Source organism: Podarcis muralis, chromosome 7, assembly GCF_964188315.1.
Source record: "Podarcis muralis chromosome 7, rPodMur119.hap1.1, whole genome shotgun sequence".
Classification (NCBI taxonomy): domain Eukaryota; kingdom Metazoa; phylum Chordata; class Lepidosauria; order Squamata; family Lacertidae; genus Podarcis; species Podarcis muralis.
In genome coordinates, this window is record NC_135661.1 from 62,003,113 (window position 1) to 62,023,358 (window position 20,246).

General features: G+C 42.3%; 1 protein-coding gene across 1 annotated transcript; it reads left to right on the plus strand.

The window, feature by feature from the left end:
* The first annotated feature begins 10,029 nt into the window (after positions 1 to 10,029).
* LOC114601641 (gap junction beta-5 protein-like) lies at positions 10,030 to 19,237 on the plus strand. The gene is made up of 2 exons (XM_028738979.2): positions 10,030 to 10,350; positions 16,672 to 19,237. The coding sequence occupies exon 2, from the start codon at positions 16,697 to 16,699 to the stop codon at positions 17,546 to 17,548; it is 852 nt and encodes a 283-aa protein (XP_028594812.1). The 5' UTR covers positions 10,030 to 10,350; positions 16,672 to 16,696; the 3' UTR covers positions 17,549 to 19,237.
* Positions 19,238 to 20,246: the final 1,009 nt, after the last annotated feature.

A 20,246-nucleotide genomic window follows, 5' to 3' on the forward strand; every position in this document is an offset into this window, starting at 1 on the left:
TCCCTGCAAACTGAAAATCAGTGCATCCAGAATAAAGGTTTTCTACAAATGCCAAATGACTTTTCAGTAAGGATGAGTGGGCTCTTCTTCTCTATTCCGAATGGCTTGACTTGAGAAAATATCACCAATCATGACAGTGGTTGAATTTACTGATTACAAGAGAGCACAGATCAACCTGCCCTAACGTATTTATGGGGAAATGGTCAATATTCTGTATGTTTTGCAATGACAAATTCCATGGAAGTGCATAGCCTTACAATGTTTTAAGTGTTCTTTCTTCTTCCTTTGTGTCTGAGTGTATTTATTATACAAATTACCTTTTAATTTAAAAGGTGCAAAAAATAAATAAAACAAATTATTCATCCCCCCACCAGTCTCTAACTTACATTACTTCTGATCTAGTTTTGCTGGCATTGAGATTGCATGATTTATAAGCTGGGAATGAAGTGTGTGTGTGTGTGTGTGTGTGTGTGTGTGTGTGTGTGTGTGTTTCTATTAGTAATGAGCCTAAGAATTCTGAACTGGATAAGTTCATTTCCAAACTTCTCTAATTTTGAAATTCATTGCCATTTACTTGCATTTAAAGTGGAGGCCCACAGCCAGAAATGTTTTGCAGAGGGGACTAAAATCTGATAAAATCTAAATATTCTACATCAGAGGGCAGAAGCCAGCCATACAAACAAATATTTGCAATAGGGTTAGGTTTTTCTGAGTTTATTAAACCAGTGGTTTCCATTGCAACTGGTGTTCACTAATGTCTGATATTGCATATTGGCTGTGCAATAATGAGTTTAAAATACAGATCAGCAACGACTGAATATTGGTGGATTACATATCATTTGTAGAATAGCTTATATTTGTGTACATTCAACTGACTATTTAAAATAAAGTAAGAGTCACCTATCAATTAATGCAAAATGGCAAATGTCAAGAGCCAAACATCAAAAGGCATACGATGTCAACTCACACTACAGAATGCCAGCAATAGTTCTCAGATGCTAAATGCCATTGCGTACCGTCCCATATCACAGATTGTCAAATATCAGCTATCAAATAATGGCAGTAGACATCAGATACTACAATCAAATACCATAAAGCAAATTGAATATTAGAATCAAATCATGTTGCATTTCAAATATGAACACTGAATATTTTGGCAGAAGAGGCTGGTCAATAAGAGTGTCCACTCTCCAGTTTACGTTACTTAAATCCTTTCCAGTTATAGTGCGTGAAAATCGAATCTGCCAACTTGTTTCTCCTCAGCATCTCAAACCAGCCAATCGGCTCTTTTGAGCCCCTACCCAGTAGCAAACCATCATCATTGCCACCCCTTGTCTCCAGGGTAGAAAGAAAACACATTAAGACATCAGCACAGCACGTAACCATTTAGCATTTTGCTATTATCATTATTACAATTTCGCCCTAAGTTCTCGTGGCAAGTTACTACAATTAAAACACAACATTAATATTACAATACAATACACAATTTTGACATATTTTATATTGCAGAATGAAGAGAATGCCTTTTCACTGAAGTTGAGGGGGACCAATTTGTTTTAGCCCTACTTGTAATTCACTCCAAGGGAGTGAGGTAAGAAGGAAATTGAGAGACAAGAGGAGAAAGAGTGGAGTGTGGCTGCTAAGTCGGTCACTCTTAGCTGCAATGTTATGATAATACTGCCATTTCATCTGTTTACATGAGAGCTTGGGCTTTAGTGGTAAAAGGCATTGGCCTAGGACATCATCAGCTGCAAGGAGTTGTGATTGTCCACTCTGAGAAATTTCAAGGTGAGCTGAAATTTCTCAGACGACTTATATTCTAAGAGATTTCTTCCTCTTTTTCATGTAATTTTCATCGTATTTCCACAATGATAATATTAAACAAGAGCCACCATTACCTGAAGTCTTCAGAGATACTTTTTCACTAAATTTTTCTGTGCAGAACATGGCAACAGTAGTCATGTTGCAAAACTTTTCAAAACAATATGTGAAGTGAAACACAACCATCCTTCCAAATTCGCATTTCTCCAAATTTTTCAAAGCAGTTCTCCAGCCAGGTAATGTGCACAAAAATGCACATACTAGGGTAAAGTGCCTATAAAAATGCATGTATTCATGAAAATAACATGAAATGAGGGGAAAATGCTTTGCAAAAAATGTGTATTATGGGTAAAATTGCACATATAAAGCATACAACAGGAGAAATTCACACTAAAATGCTGATGGATTTTCATGAGAATTGTGTTTTTTAAAAAATAAAAATAAAAACCCTGCAAATTGTTGCAAAAATATAGAGAACTGAAATTTAAGATTGGAAAATTGAGACACTGAGAGAACAAAAATTGTCAGATCCTTCCATTCCTTGTGATGGGCATCAGCATGGATGGCTTTGAAAGATTAGACAAATTCAGGGAAGATAGACTTTCAATGACTACTAACCACAATGGCTATGTTCTTCCTCCCCTGTTGGAGGCAGTATGCTTCTGGATGACAGTTGCTGCCAATCCCAAGTAGCAAGTGTGCTGTTGCACTCGGGTCCTCCTTGCAGGTTTCCTGTAAGCATCTGGTGGGTCACTGTGAGGATGAGCATTTGGTCTGATCCATCTGGGCTCTTCTTATCTTCTTGAGTTTGTACTGACATATGTTGTGAAATGGGTGGTAGCTGTAGTCAGTTCCGCATTTCAGTTCATGTATGGTTATGTGAAATGTGAATTAGACAGCGATCACCAGAATTCAGACCAAACCAAATTCCCCCTCTCATCACCAGAAACAGCAGAGGAAGTGGAAGGGAGGCAGGTGTGAACAAGGAATCAGCATAAGGTTGTTTCAGCGGTGCTTGCTTAGCCATGGCTACAGGCTTAGTTGCAGTAGGGACCAGGGCAGTCTTCCTCAACCTTTTGCCCCCCTCCCCAGGTGTTGCTGAGCTCATGGCAATTGAGCTGGTGCTTGTGGGAGTTGCAGTCCAATAGCATCTGGAGAGCAGCAGGCTGGGGAAGGGACTGGAGTGCCTAAACTGTGACCCTTCAGATGTTGTGGTACTCTGGCAGCCCCAGCCAGAAAAGGCATGGGAGGGGGAAAGGATGATGGGAGTGTTGCGCAGCAACATTTGGAGGGCCCTGGTTTAGGCACCCCTTAATCAGAGTGTTGTGCCAAAGTCTTCACTCTTGCTTCTCCCTAAAAGAGCCACACCTATTGATGAGTCAGAATGACGGGAAGGAAGTATGGCATCCTTTTAAGATATGGTTTTTCAAATTGACTTATGAAAGAGAACATTGCAGATATTTGATGGTGCTATGGTGGCACCCTGTGGCCAGAAAGGGAACACTATCTACTCCAATGATGTGCTCCTTTTGAGAGGTGGTTCTATATGTTCCGTGATGAAAGGTAAAAATACAACAGGTATATCTGCACCAGAAACAGTGTTTTTCTGATAAGGTAGCATACTGTACACATAGACATGCATCCTTAAGGGATTCTACTTTGGTGAGGGTGCTGAGTGTTCTCTGCTAGAGAGCACACATTTAAACCCTTGCAGAATTGCAGTTCCCAGCATATCATGGAAAGAAGGAACAACTGCTAAGCCAGTTGAAGTCTGCAGTGTAAATATGAATGTACACAGAGGCAAGAAATGGACAAGTACTAAGAGACAGCTTTGCCATGGCACTGGAAGAAAGGGATATCATCTTTTTTTTTAAAAAAAAAAAGGAGGGAAATAGTCCATTGAAAGTTCTTGCAACAATTTTAGTACTGAAAAAAAGCAGGCCTGGCTTCCTGGAGAAAAGCAGGATGCAAGGGTAGCAAACAATAAATTTTCCCAAAGTCATTAACTATCAGTGGAGATTGGCAGATTTTTTTCCTGACTCATATCACTGTTGGGATAATACCCTAATGCGTATAACTAGTGCTTTTTTCTGGGGGTACACAGGGGTATGCATACCCCTAAACATTTTGTGAATCCAAGTTTGGCCTCATTGAGGGACAGTATTTCAATAAGTAGGAAAATCAGAGTACACCTAAATATTTTTTTAGAAGAAGAAAAAAGCACTGCGTATAACAACTATCCATGGTGAGCTTTAGCCATACCTCATGGAGAATGTATGCATAATCTAGTCTGTCCATAAAGGAGGAATAATGGGTTACATTTCCCAGTCAATATGCATAATCTCTCGCTAGCCTTGTGGGGTGTACAACCCTGCATATATATATATGCAGTGTTTTGTACATTCTCCAGGCATTATGCATAATCTTCAAGTTGCATTGGGGAATGAGAACATTTCAACATTTCAAGTGCATTTTGTACATTTTTTAAGCAATGTGCATAATCTCCAACAGGCCTTAAGGAATGTGCTACCCTGACAGGGTCTTGTACATTTTCTGGGTAATATACATAATCTCCAAGGCACCTCAGAAAATGCCCACACATCAGCAAAATTGTACACACTGCTTGATCAATATGCATAACTGCCAAGAAAATATGCCCCTGGTCTCCAATTCTTGGTTCCTATTTTCTTTGGCTGTATGTTTTTTGCAACTTGTGACCTGTGATGGATTTCATGCTACTTTTAGTGGTCTTTCTTTGTAGCTTCCCAGAAATGTTTCCTGTAAAACCCTGGTGTTATTTATTTAAGAAATAACAGGTGAAATTGTACATATAAACCTCTGGCCATGCTGTAGCCATTTGGTTGGACTGATGGCAGCATCAACAACTGAGTAATAGTGGAGGACTGCTAAGACCTGGCAAGATTTTCCAAGATCTCCATTTATATTTGCAGGTGATAAGGCCCCAGAATTTATCCATTGAAGCATTGGAGTCTCATCACAAGGGAGTTCCTGAACTTCTCAGTTCTGCTCAGGCATCACACGTTGCAGGAAGATCAAGCATCCCTGAATGCTTCACTGGCAGCCCATTACAACTCTGTCTTCCACCGCATGAGTCCTTGCATACCAGTTCTCCCTCTGATGGACCAGCTAATGGTCAGTAGACAAAGCAGTTGAGCTGCAGCAGGACTTCTGTGTCTGGTATCATTATATGAGCTTAGCATCTCAAAGCCTCAAAGCAATTCAAGCTCTCCCTTCTTAACATACCGGGATGGAGTAATCAACCCACTTGTGGAGGCAGGTGACTAACTTATGATCAGTTTGGGATGAAGGGAAGCAAACTTTCCCCAGAGGACTTTGGCCATCCATGAGAGAACATGGGAAAAGCAAGCACCACTAGTCTATAGGAAAACAAGAAGCACTTTTTGTTTGTTTTTCATAAGAAGCAATGAAGATCAGAATGGAATCATTCAAATGTTAGCAGGATCTTATCAAGCACCAGGAACATTGTGAGGTTGAAAAGCAACCCATCAAACACCTCCCTGTGATGCTTGTGCATACGGAAGATGAGGATGTGGCAAAGGGAAGGACTTCCTTAAGTCAAACTGCCAACTCCCAGATCCCAGGGCTTTTGAGAGGCCATTTCAATATCATTATTTGCACTACATTCCTCCTGGGACCAATGGAGCAGCAATTAACAAAGAAATGGGTGCCTGAATGCTGTTAGTTGCTAGCTGAGGAATGTGTTTTGCCCTCTACTTTTGAAAGCAGCAAAGGACACCTTGCAGCATCTTGCAGAGGCCCTCTAATGGCCCCCTGGAGGCACTCTCCTAGTGGGGGACCCATGCAACCTGTAGAGGCTGCTGCACAAGACCCCCAAGAGGCTCAGTGGTTTAGACCACAGTGCCACCTGCATTCCTTACAAGACCACCAAGCACTTGCTGAGAACTGGCCTTCTGATGCAGAGGCAATAGGATGGAACATGGTTGCTGCACGATGCATAAACTATACGTCATATGACTTTGTTGTCTTAGATCCAGCACTGCAGTTCAGAGAAAGATTTGGGAGCCTATGACAACCTGTGCCACTTCTACAGCAAACCCACTTCAGTTTGGAGAACAATTGCCATGTTCCTCAGAAAGGTTTGGGCTAACAATGCTAGGCCAGTCATCAGACACACATCCCTAAGAATGCAAGTCTCATGGTTATTCTAGGGATGCTCAGTAATGGGTTTGCTCAAGGTGAAATCAAGGCACAATAAATCCCCTTGTAGGAAAGTGGTCATAGCTAGAGATGGGTATAATAAATTTCCTTAGGGAGGTGTGGCATGGATCATTTGCAGATGGCCTTTAAAATTTGGCCAGGATGGCATGTGTCTCAGCCACTAGGACCCTGCAGTTGGGAGAGTCGCTTGTGGAATATCCTGTGGAAGGCCTTAACCCATGACTTGGGCTGCTAATCTGAACGTGGTCCCAGAATTGCAGGTGGCATGTTGGTGACCCCCTAAATTAGGACAATCTTTCTCTCTCCATATGTGAGTTCCTGTGGGTTGATCAGTCATTAAGTGAGAGCTTTGCTAGCTTTTGGTAATTCTGCAACTGCTTTTAAAAATGAGGAACAAATATAGAAAGAAGATGATTGTAGTTTTCCTGCAGACCAGTATCTTAAAGAGTTTGGTGGTCCCTTAAAGACTAATAAATTGGTTATGGCATATGGTTTAATGGACTACAGTCCACAAATTGAGTTGCTTATTACTATTATCTATGTAATTATACCAGAGAAATCTTTTCCAAAGCCCAAAACAGATATATGTAATGACAGCATTTCTTTATATGTGTTTATTTTAACTATTTCTATATATGTAATATTTTAAGTCATTTTGGGTTGCCCCAGGCAAGATAAAGTGACTGACAAATTTAATAATATTGTTTTAAGAGGTTTTAATTAGTTCATATATGCAATTATTTAACTGTTTTTATTTATGGAATTGTTTTATATATGGTTTCATTGTCTTGTAGAATTATTTTAAGATGCTTCATAGGAAGCAATTTGTAACTAAACTTAAACATCATCATCATCATACTTTCTCTACAGTAGACTAAGCAATAAGTTTCAGGTAGCACTCTAATTTAGATTTACATTTAATCACCATATGCAAAGTGGCTGTTGTATTACTTGCAGTGGCACTTAAATCAGATTGAATGGAAACATTACAGACCCAAGCTCTGAAAATATGTTTGCTTGCAGGAGGGTTTTTTATGTTTTGTTTTTTTGAGGACTCCAAAGAAACACCTACACTGTATTAGATTTATTAGTCTTTAACTTATTTTGCATTTATATTATTGATTTGGGAACTGCAGCTTTAAGAGTTAGAGCTTGCTCTCTCCTCCTCCTCCCCATTCCTTTTTCCTTGTGTGCCATGACTTTTTAGATGGGTCTCTTAAAACTGGTGGGCACTTACTGTAACAACTTCATGGTGAGTACCAGCACCATTTTTCTAGGGAGGGAAAAGGCACTGCCTGTATATATTATATATTATATAATATATAATCCAAAAAAGCTATAAGGGGAAAGGGGTGGTGAGCAGTGCCCCCTCCCCATATTCCGACTACATGCTGTTTAGCTGTTTGGTGAGATACTGAAATTACAGTTCAAGCAGGATAACAGATTGTCCAGAGAAGTCGCATTGAACATGGTTTTTAAAAGATGGAAGTATTTCTATAGTTATAGTAAATTGCATAGCCTCAGTTCAAGGCATTTGTAGCAAGGGTGTTTAAAGAAACTGAAGCCAAGAATTCTGCGTCTGTTAAGGCATTGCTGTGGTTAATATGAATGATAAAGTAGCAATAAAGGGCTTTGGAAATAGTTGGCTTCCCCCCACTGTTTATCCTTGAATGTATTGAAGAGTGGGCTTTTGGACCTTACTAAATCTTCTTGTTACACCACTGGCATCTAAAACGATCCCACTGCAGAGGTGAGTCAAGAGCCCTGAATTATTCAAGGGGTACTTTCTGCTGGTAGTGAGTCAAGGACCCTTAATTATTCAAGGGGTACTTTCTGCTCACTTTAGCTTTTAATTAACTTCTTACTATTCTTGAATGTGGTCTGACAGCCGGTAATATTCTTAGGCTAAGTTAAACACCATTTATTTATTTTTTATTAGTGAATATTTTTGGCATTGTTGAGAAACACTTCCCCTTTGCAGCAATGTTTAGCACTCCTTTTTGGCAAGAAAAACTGCAGACTGCTTGATGCAAATCTTTAAAAAAAAAAGACTTAGAAACAGCTCTCAGAGGACTGGTCAACCTGCAATGCACTTTTTCGGGCTGAAAAAAAGTTAGCAACCCCTACCATTGATGCCTTTGAGGAATTTGCACACAGAGATTTGGAGAAAGTGTAAAGCCCCCGTCCCACTTTGGCGAGAACACCAGGGTGTTTATTCATCTCTAGAGGTAGCTACATGCAAGAACGCTGCAGAACAGCCCTGGGGTGAAGTGTGGCAACAGGCATGCCAGCATCTCTTCCCGGAGTATCTCACAAAGATCCTTAATCCGATTGGTGTGGGAAGCAGTCGTGCTGAGGTAACTCACGATGCAGTTGCCAGAGGATTAACTGGTTGCCAGATGAGTAACTGGGACCTGTCAGGCCTGTGGCTGCAGGTCTGCCCTGGCTACCATTTTGTTTCCACATGCAAGTCATTGCCTTGACCTATAAAGTTCTGATTGGCTCAAACCCACAGTACCTGAAGGACAAATGCAAACGTTTCCAAATTGTGTTTAAAAGATTGCAGCAGGTGGGCTTGGGGAGGGGGGGTGTTCCACGGTTAGGGTGCTAGAACAGAAAAGGCCCTGACTCCATCCACCATCAACAGCTGGAGCATGGTCTCAGCTGAGGATCTTAATGCAGGGGGGATTTTGTATGGGAGTAGCTGGCTAGGGACGGGAGGCATAATTGATGGGAAGGCAGGATATAAATACCATTCCTTCTAATACTGTAAGGAAGGCAACTATGCCAACATTGCTGGAACCAAAATGGGACACTGAGCAAAAAGAGGGAGATATTGGCATGGTCTGCAATACCCTCCCATTGGCATGGTCTGCAATACCCATAAACTCAATGAGGATTGAGCATGTTCAGTACCTCTAGAACTCATGGAATGTGGAGTGTTAGGGTTCATCCACACTTTTGCTTGATCTATATTGTGTACCGATTAATTCCCCCAGGTCTGAGAGCTTTTCTTGTGGTTCTGTGATTATGCCTTGTGAAAATCCAATCTCACCCATTGAACTGAACCTCGGTTTAAGCAAAATGTCTCTTCGGATTTCCCACACATCTGAGAAGATCTGATTCAGTGAGAAGGATCAGAGTTTTGCAAGGCACAGCTATGGAACAACAGCAAAAGCTTTCTCAGACCTGGGGGAATTAATCAGTACACAATACAATCAAAGTATGGCTCTAGTGAAAGTTTGGGTGAGCTCTTGCTTGGAAAAGAGAACTGGAAAACAGGGCAGGGAGTTGAATGGTCTTCTTGAACTCCTTCACATTTTATAGTATCCTGAGGTGACCTTGGATGGATGGAGCATAGAACAGGAGTGCTCCTGTTAGGGGGTGAGCGGAACACCCTGCAACGTTATATCGGCTCTCGCATGTATATTATAATAGCAAATCCCAAGTCTGTTGTGTCATTATGCCCATTAAACACTGGGCTTGAGCCCCAGGGAGTGGAGAAGAATCTCATTTGGTCTTGCTCCAGATATGTGGACTTGAGCTGCAGCTGCCATATTCTCCCCTTTCTGAATTTTGCAGTGTCTACAAAAATATGACCCTTACAGGGAAACTGCATATAAAATATGTATTTTAGACAAAAAAAAGGTATATAAAACATAGATTTGGGGGAAAGTGTGTACAAATCTGCATACAATTTAAATGCAGGTTTTGTGCGCAGTCTTTGGGGCAGAATGAACACTAAATACCGTATTTTTCTGCGTATAGGTTTTCCCCCTAAAAATAATGTCAGAAATTAGGTGGTGTCTTATACATGGGGCCATCTCTCCCCCCCCATTTTCTTAAATCTGAGTCCCCCAAAATAGGAGCCATCTTATACATGGGGGTGTCTTATAGATGGAAAAATATGGTGCATACAAAATTGAGACACAGTAAAAAAATAAAAAAAAAGACCTGCTCTGTTCATCCCTCTCTCCTCCAGCCATAGGACTGGATGCCCAAATCACATTGGTTCTCTGCTGCTTGTATGATGGAGGCCATTGACATTTGCATGAGTACAGCTCTCTGCTTCCAGCAGCCTTGACAGGTAGCAGCAACTGAAGGTGTGCTGGAAAGCTCCACCCCGGAATGTGCCTTTTGGAGATTCCTCCTCCTCTGCCTCGTCCTCCTCCTCCTCCTCACTCCCAGAGTGCTGGGAGGAGCCTCAGAGCTTTGATGCCCTTTAATTGGGAAAAAGGCTGTCTCAATGCTCCAGAAGGCGAGAGCGGATCAGGAAAAGGCCTGCAAGGAAGCTGGAACTCCTACCAGGTAAGTGTGTTCATTTGTTTTTCCTCACCATTGTGGGCTGAACTGCAACAAGAATGCCTTTTGCAAAAGGTTTTAAAGGTGTTCACTGTAAGGTAGGGACCAGAACCTGGTGGGAAGATGTTGCTGCTAGCCAGACAATACTAGATGGACCTATGGCTCCTGACATGCCTCCCTGTGTTCCTGTGGGACATGTGCCACAAAGTCAGGGTTACTATTAGCCAAGGTAAATCAGGGCTTCAGTGGTCGAGATCAGATTTGTAACGTTTGAAAAGGCAGCCACTGACACTACCCTGAAAGCCTTCCCCTCACCGAAGAACCAAAGAAGCCCCCGTATCTCGGGAGAGGAATACAGGAGTTCGCAAACCAAAAGATGCGACTCTGAGGCAAACTCAAGCCCAGGCACCCCTTGTGCTTGAAATTAAGCACCTCCTGTAAAAGCAAAGAGTCTCAGGTTGCATCTGGAATTTCGTAACAAAATATGCAGGCTTAATAGTTTCATATATAATAGGCGGGGTGAGAGAATGTTGTTGTTGTTTTTCTCATCTGTAGTGTCTATGAAGATCTCGGGGTCTTGTGAATGTTGTGCTCGCCTTGTGGGGAAGTGTTAATTCATCTTTTTAATTCATGTGCAGCAGATCCCAGTGAAATTCTTGTCAAACAACAAAGTGACAACACTTATGTCCCCGGTATTTTTTCAAATGATCTTTGAGAGCTGGGAGGAGGAGCCAGTGCTTTGCTAATATATCATTTTAACATTACAGGAAATGTCAAGAGTTGGTTTTACAGCTTAAAAAAAAAGAAGACTAATCAGGGAAAATAAAATGCTGCAGAGACAGAATTCATTGAGAGCAGAAATGTTGATCCCAATAGTTTGAAGATCAAGTGATCACTATCTGTGCTTCCGTATGGAAGGTATATTTAAAAAACAAAGTTTGTGCAGAGCATATGGGCTGGATCCAGAATAGGTTAGTTGGACTTAGGTTCTATTGAAATCAATGCGACAAAATTCATCATGGCTTAACCAGGCACAGCAATCTGGGGGAGTGCTGTAGCTCAGTGGCACAGCATCTGTTGCATGCAGAAAATTCTCCAAGATTTCAGGAAGAGTCCAAATCCCTTCAAATTTGTGTGTAAATATACCGGTAATGAGCTTCCCCCATCCCACTAGCTAACCTTAACTGCAAGTTTCATCCTATTCTCAAGCAAGTAACACCTCACTGGTAAGAGAGAGAAGGATAATCACTGCGGTGTGGGGGAGAGCTTCTAGCAACAAGGAAGACAAAACTGATGTTCTTGGGCATGCTAAGGAGCATCATTTCATGCAGGCGAGCATGGTATTTGCAGGTTCCTATGTCCTTTGAACTGGACTGTGGGATCAGGGAAATTTAGAAAGTCCATGCTCCCCAGCCTTTCCTGTCTCAGACACCCCTTTCCAATAAGTTTTTGTTTCTTGTAAAATGTATGGGATGAAGTGCCACATGGGATGTTTTTCAGTGTTTTCTACAGATACTACAAGTGTTTTGAAAGAAAATGAAACAAAACAAAACAAAAAAGCAAGCCAAGAGAAGTTGCGGGGGGGGGGGGGCAAACTGACAATGAAAGAAAGGGAGGGAGGGAATTCACTGCTACTACTACAAAAATTCTTTACAAGGATTGTAAAAAAAATGAAGCAGATACACAGAAGAAATGCATGCTAGTTACACGGAAACTCTATCCCAACATAATCAGATGGAGATGGGGGAGAAATTGATTCAGCTTCCATGTTAATGTGAACCTACCTAATCTGCACTTCCTGAACCAATAAGAAAAAGGTAAATGCAGCTGTCTCTTGAAATTGCACTTATCTGAATTTTACAGTAGTTCAACAGCCAAAAACAGCATGCACAAGGTACACACAAAATTCCAAAATTCCATGTTAGTGAAAATAGCTTACAAACATGCATCATATTTGGGGGAATGGTTTGCAAAAATGTAGACAGTAGAGAAAACTGCATACAAAAATGAGGACATTTAGAGAAATGTGGATGAAATTATACAGGGATTTTTCACACACACACACATACACACTGCTGCAGATATTAGCCATACTACAACTATAAAAATGAGGAACTAGGAAAAGCCAAAATGGACAGATTTGCCCATCCTAGCATAAGGGCAGATTAACAGCATCACGCCCTAAGCACCCAGGGGGCTAATCTTGGCTGTGGTTAGAAACAAAATTATAAAAATGGAAAGTTTGTCTGATCTAGCATGGCAACTCTTGTGCTGTGCTTTTAGTGCTAGGTCTGTGATGAATTAGTAAACCTTGGCCAATCGTACAGATTAAAGATGAATCATCTTTGTGTCAATGTTCCTGCAAAGACATTTTTTTTTTGTTCCAGTTTCTCAGTCTCCATTTGGCTTTCTAGAGGAGATGCTTGAGAAAAGGGAGTATCAGACAGCATGTTAATGCTCTTATAAACTTTAATCAGTCTCCCTCCCCACTCCTCCACCTTGAATCCATTCCAAAGGCACCTGGACCCATTCCCTCTAGGCTGCTCTAAATGCCTTACTTTCTTCAGTACAGACTTTCAGTTCACGTGCAGCTCCTTGAGGACTTCAAAGAGCAGCAGCTGTTCGACAAAACTCTTCGGGGAAGATCCTTCTCTCCAGAAATTCAGCACTAGCCATAGGAAGCAATTAAGGCTGCCTGTGTTTCTCCTCTTCCCCAGTGCCTAGGCATGTGTACATTAAAAACCTATGGGTTCCTTTGTAAGAATCAGCCACTGTCATGCTGCAAAGAAGGGAAAAGATGCAGGCAGTATTGGCTCCAGGTTTGGGGGGCCTTGGGGCAACATGCTCAGAACCCAAAAATGAAGTAGAAGTGAAGAGGAGGGGCTTCTACTTCATTTTTGGGTTCTGCTGTCCATTTGTCTGCCCTGCTCCTCTGACTCTGTCCACACCACCACCCAGGTGCACCATGATTGCAGCTCCGTCTTCTCCTATTGTCTGTTGTTGCTCAGGTGTTTCTAGAGAGCAAGTGATCAGGCAGTGGCAGCAGCAAGGAGATGAAGCACAGAGTTTGGGGGGTTGTCAATGGGGCCCCTGTTTTGAAATGGACTTTGCCCAGTGATGTCGGCTTCCAGTCCTGAACTGCATCACTTCAGACTGTAGGTGAGACCTCGTATGATGTTTTAACTGTTTTAACACATACATGCAAAACTAGCACTTGATGGGAAAGACTCAGACAGAACCCTTCCCCAGGATACTTCCAGCAATTTTTGGCAAAAACTGTTAGGTTCCACCTCAAATTTACTAAAATCTACCCCCTGGGTCCAGCTTCAGATTACCTCCTGGTTCCACCACTGTGGAAAAAGACTCTGCCTACAGACCCAAGAGTGGTCAGCTAGGGGTGGGGAAATCTGTCAGTTGTGGTTTCTCATTTTTCCCAACTAAAGTTCAGTTCTTCACATTCCCACATCAGTTTTTAAATTTTATTTTAGAAAGTCCTCATGAAAATTTGTCAGGATCTTGGTATGACTTTCTCCTAATATACATGTTTTTATATGCAATTCCCCCTAAAATGCACATATTTGCAAAGCAATTTAACCTACTATAGTGCATTTTTGTATGTTACACTCATTCATATATGTATTTTATGTACACTTTACCCCAGTATATGCATGTTTGTACACATGGCTTGGCTGGAGAACTGCTTCCAAAAATATGAAGAAATGTGAATTTGGGAAGATGGTTGTGTTTAGCTTCTCATGTTGTTTCAGAAAATGTGATTTAATAGGTATACCTTTAAATGCAAATAGAACCAAATTTCTCCTCAATCCCTATGTTCAACCCTAAGTTCATGTGTTAGTAGTGTGGCCATATCTTCTCTACAAAGCTGTCTAGTCAAAGTCTGGTTTACAGATGAAGAAACCCCAAGGAGGGGGGATAAGGGCCTTGAATTTGGCCATCTACAATATTTGTTCAGCAGCCATATAAGTTTCCTAGTCCCAAGTTTTCCACACTATGGTGCAATGTATTGTATTCCTGATTAATTATTTGCATATGCTAACTCTATGTAAACTGGTGCTTTCCCATGTGATGTTGTGTTTCCTCTTTTTTGGCATTGCGTAAGTTGCCATCATAGGAGATGGCAGGTCTCCATCATTTCAAAAGCAAATGGAGACGCTCTTGAGAACTCGCAGCACCCCAGTCTCATACCAGAGTTCACCACCGGGCATCTTCCTTGCACACGCACACACACACTTAATTTACTGCAGCAGTTAGCAGTTCTTGCCCCTTTGGGAGATGAGGGCAGGGTGGATAGATTGTGGTTTCTTTCTAGCCTGTACGGACATGTTGCTAGCTTAGGCAAAACATATGACATCCATATGGGGGAGAGGCACATGGTGTGGGGGTGGGGGAAAGTATTGGGTGTTTAAATTGCTATGCATGTTTTCTAGCCTTGGCTCTTTAATCATTTGTAATCTGTGGTGAGGGGAGTGGCACAGCTGAACCCAGAAAGTTTATTTTATTTGCATATCCATTTCATTTATATATGAGCTTTTTGCCAAGGCACCCAAGGCAGTTTACAGTTTTAAAGGACTAGAGCAAATTATATTCTAAGTGTTGTAAGTAGCTGGGCCAAATCCCCTCAGTTTCCTCGATCATCCATTCATTTCCTCAGAAACTTCATCCAAGATTCTTCAGCAGGGGTGGGAGAATCTTGTTGCTTTTTTGATGAAGTCATTGAAGAGTTGGAAAAGGCTCAGAAAAGTGCCACCAAAATGATCAAGGGGAGGGAGTGACTTCCCTGTGAAGAACTGTTGCAGTGTCTTGAACAGGGCCGGATTTAGGTTTGATGAGGCCCTAAGCTACTGAAGGTAATGGGGCCCTTTATATGTCAACAACAAATTCTGGCTGGTTTTTGTGTTGAATATATGCTACATGGTAATTTATGGACCTAATAGGTATTTAAAGCCATTTGCACATAAGAAAATATGTATTTTATCAAAGAAATTGTATTTTTCCACTTTAAATTTGGGGGGGGGGCAAGAGAGTGGGACCCTAAACTATGGCTTATTTAGCTTATACATAGATCCAGCACTGGTCTTGAACTTTTTAGTTTAGAGAAAAAAGCAAGTAAGAAGTGGTATGATAGAAGTTTAAAAAAACCCATGCATGGCATGGAGAAAGTGGATAGACAAAAGTTTTTATTCCTCTCTCATAACACCAGAACTCATGGACATCCAGCAAAGCTGGATGTTGGAAGATTTAGGACAGATAAAAGAAAGTCCCTCTTCACACAGTGCATAGTTAAACTATGGGACTTGCTCCCCTAGAAGGCATTGAAGTCCAACAACTGGGATGGCTTTAAAAGAGGATTAGACAGATTCGTGGAGGAAAGGGTTACTAGCCATGATGGCTATGCTCTACCTCCACAGCTGGATGCTGTAATGCTTCTGGGTACCAGCTGCTGGAAACTACAGGAGGGGAGGGTTCTCTTGTGCTCATATTTCACTTGCCCCTAGGAAGTGAAATATGCACAGATGCACAGGCATCTGGTTGGCTACTGCGAGAACAGGATGCTGGACTAGATGGGTCATTGGTTCACTGATCCAGTGGGCTGTTCTTATAGGGGATATAAGCAGACATCATCCTTAACTAGAAATAGTGGTCCTAAACATGATCATCAACTTTATGGTGGGGGTCTTAGGGGTAGCACTTACTCTGCCTCCCAATTCAGTTTGGGAGGCAGAGGAAACCCCAATCCCATGCTCCCCAGCAGGTGATGAAGCTCATCAGCAAGCACTAGAGTGATATTCTCTGCTGCCTCTATCAAGCGCTCTCTGTCACCAGCTACCAATTCCTCTTCTCAAGGTTGAGGGGTATTGCTGGCAACAGGGAGGCCTCGAAGTCAGTGTGGACAAGAAGGAGCAATAAATAATAGTCCCAAATGATATGGGAGAAATTGGAGCAGTTTGTGACAGGCCATCAAAGTCCCCCAATTCCACACTTACCCCTTTGTTAGTTGTTACATGTTGCTGAATTTGGAAGTAAAGCTTTTATCTCAAACAGCTACGAACCTTCAAGGTAGATGATCAAACCTGGCAGACATTGCAGAATGGGTCTAGAAAGACAACATAGCCTGCAGATGAAATGGTTTGAGAGTAATCCTGAAGGGGGAGGGGAGGGGCTTATGTTATTTCGGTTCCATGCAGTGAATCAGGTCTAGCGGGGTGGTGTTGTTGACAACCTATCTATACAGTGTTTCTTTACACTCATACAGGCAACATCAGGGTGTTACAATATTTCTAATTCCATCTTCTCATGTCTTTTCAGGAACTGGAAGTAGAAACCAGAGGCCATGAACTGGGGAAGCTTTCAAGGGCTCCTGACCGGAGTGAATAAATATTCCACAGCCTTTGGACGTATTTGGCTCTCAGTGGTCTTCATCTTCCGGCTTCTAGTCTACATAGTGGCAGCTGAAAAGGTTTGGGGAGATGACCAGAAGGATTTTGACTGCAACACTAAGCAGCCAGGCTGCCCAAATGTCTGCTACGACCATTACTTCCCAATCTCCCACATCCGCCTCTGGGCCCTACAGCTCATTCTGGTTACCTGTCCTTCCCTGCTGGTAATCATGCATGTTGCCTACCTGGAAGCCAAACTGGAGAAACATAAGAAGAAGATTGGGGCAGACTATGCACTGCGCTATCCTCCTGGCAAGAAGCGTGGAGGTTTGTGGTGGACCTATTTCTTGAGCCTCATCTTCAAGTCTGCTGTGGACATTATATTCCTCTACATCTTCTACCATGTGTTCCCAAACTACACACTCCCCAATGTGGTGAAATGCTCCCTTGATCCTTGTCCCAACATTGTAGACTGCTACATAGCTAAGCCCACAGAGAAGAACATCTTCACCCTTTTCATGATCAGCACAGCCTGCGTTTGCATCCTCCTCAGCCTTCTTGAAGCCTTCTACCTCGTTGGGAAACGATGTAGAGAGCACCTCCAAGCCAGAAGTGAAAGCCACAGGAGGCAGGACAGTGAAGTATTCATTATGAAGAAAGACCCTTCCTCCCTGCCCCCCGGTAAACATAACCCAAATGAAATAGGTCTGGAGGCATTCAATAGTACCGACTATAAGCCTTCTCCCTTCAACTTCACATCCTGCCCACCTCAGACAGCTCTGACCTCTAAAACAGCACCATCATAAGCAACCCTTAAATCCTGGGAAAGTGGGTAATGGAAACCTTATACAGAACTAATATTACCTACTTTTCATATCAGCACTTTCTTTTAGGCAGGACATGGATGTGATGTATGAGAGGGAGAGAGGGATGGCCTTTGTCCGACACCTAATTCAGACTGTTCAGCTTTCTGATATACGTACTGATCAAAGAAGTCTATATTAAATGGTCATATCCAAATTCCCTGGTTCTTGCAACTAATTCGATCTAAACCACTTACGGTTTGCATATTGTGGACGTGTACTACTTACACGTTGCAGATTGCACTATTCCTGCCCAATCCAGTTTTCAAAAACCTACCCACCACCACAACTGAAGGTGGCTGGCACACTTGGTCTTGACTGCTGAGATACACCCACCCACACACACACACAGAGAGAGAGAGAGAGAGAGAGAGAGAGAGAGAGAGAGAGAGAGAGAGAGAACCAAGTCAGTTCAAAGACAGGGATGAGTTTCTTCCAGCCATCATGCCAAACTAACAAGATGTACTGAGTGTAAAGCTGTCAGTCAAAACTATCCCCAAATGCCTGACAGAATAAGTGCATTTGACCAGTTTCCTGGAATGACGAAGTTTCATAGCCTGGTGAACTCCCTGGAAAGTGAAATCCCTTCTCAGCTATGAAGTTTACTGTGTAACCTTGATTCTTCCTGTCACTCTCTCTCAGTCTAAACTACCTTGCTGCATTGTTGAGGAGATAAAATGTGAGACTTGCTTCCCTGAGCACCTTAGAGGAAAGGTGAGATAAAACTGAACACAAATCATGTCCCCCAAAGCAAGGGGAGGGAGAGAGAGAACGATAAGGGGAAAGGTGACTACAGGATGAATACAGAACTCAAGCCTATAAAATGAAAATGCTGATATTTGAAGCACAGGTGCCCATATCCAAAGATTAGTGAGAATTACCACAGACTCAGAATAAAATTGGATTAGGTGGGGTTTTTTTTCTTGTTTCCCTTTGTTTCATCGAGCATTGATTTGAAATCAATAAGTGGTATTCAACAAAGTTTTATGCAAAATAGACCTACTGAAATTAATGGACCTGAGGAACATCGTGTTTATTAATCTCAGTGGTCCACTCTGAGAAAGACTGAGTTCAATGCCACCTGATTTGAGTCTTGGGAGATTCTCATTCATATTTGGGTATGCCCATCTGTGTCCAGGAATGGCTGACATGATAGAGTGGTGCCCAACGACCAACCTACCAACAGTGGCATTGCTGCCACTTACCTGCACTGTATAGAGATGGACCAGGGTGGCAGTGAGACTGGGGTTGTGCGGGCAGAAGCGCCAGATTGGCACCATCAATACACCTGAACTGCCCCAACCTTGCTGCCCCCGTGCCTCATCCAGGTAAGCAGAGCAACCCCGATGTTGGAACGGTGGCTCCATGGCACCACCCCACCATCTGAGCCATTCATGATTTATCGTTTTGTTATTGCACTATTGTTGTAAATGCTGGTTGGGGAGGTGAAAGGGGTAATAGCTTTTTCTTTTCCTGCCTATCTTCCATGTCACATCTTATCTCCAGATTCTGTACCGCACAATACAGCTGTGACTTTTGAATGTAGACAGACAAGTGCCTTATCAGTTAAAATGCAAGCAGAACAAAGAGGTGGGGGGAAAGGTGTATGTGTTATATTGAGATGTTCAATAAAATGTGAATAATAATTTTAAAAATTCCCGTTGGGCATTTTATTTATTAATGTGTTGCATTTATACCTCAGCAGAACTCAAGGTAGTATGCGTGGGTCTCCCAGCAGTGGTGTGGGGCATGAAATTTCCTATTTCATAAATTGATTAGTATTAATGAAAGCACTTTGTTATGCAGCTCAAAGCTAAACTGTGGAATCTACTCTTACAAGAGGCCACCAACTTGGATGACTAAAAAATTAGACATTCATGGTGGATGAGGCAATTGATGGCTATTAGCCCTGTTGGCTATTTCCTACCTCCCGTGTTGGAGGCAGCATGCCTCTGAATATCAGCAGCATGGAATCACAGGTGGACAGAGAGCTGCTGCACTCAGGTTCTGAATGTGGGCTTCCCATAGGCTTCTGACTGGCTACTGTGAGAACAGGACGCAGGTGCAAATGGGCTTCTGGCCTCAGCCAGCTGCTTTTTCCTTTGTGTGACTTCCTAGGCCAGTTGAAGACCTAGTATTAGGCAAGCTTGGTAGTATAAAAGTTGTAATTAATGTTTTTCAGGTAGTTATCCCTAGCAAGTGTGTCAGGTAATACGTGTATGTCCTTCATTTGCATTTGTAAATGGTGGGGTGGGGGAATAGAAATTACATATATATAATTTTACAACATCAGGGTTAGATGTCATTAGGATCCATGTTGGGCATCAAGGGCCCTTGACATGGTATCACAGAAGGGCCCACACTCTCCAGCACACATCTTCTTCTTTGGCGATCACTCATAGTCGAGTAAGGTTGTCTTCCATGAACACGGTCTTAGCGGTGTGTCTGTAAGTGACTGTGGAGGCCAATTCTGGATCCACACAAACTTCCACAGTGAGGACTTAGGTTTCCAGGTGGGAGCTGATCATGGTGAGAGTTTGCCAAATGTGCCTTCCTCTTAGCTCGTTTCTCCCTTTTGCCCTGAGTTTGAGTGTCTTCAAAGTCCATGACACCTTTGGTAAAGGCTGTTCTCCAGTAGGAG

Excerpts from the sequence above, each read along its gene's own strand:
- LOC114601641 (XM_028738979.2), top strand. The coding sequence starts at position 16,697 with ATGAACTGGGGAAGCTTTCAAGGGCTCCTGACCGGAGTGAATAAATAT.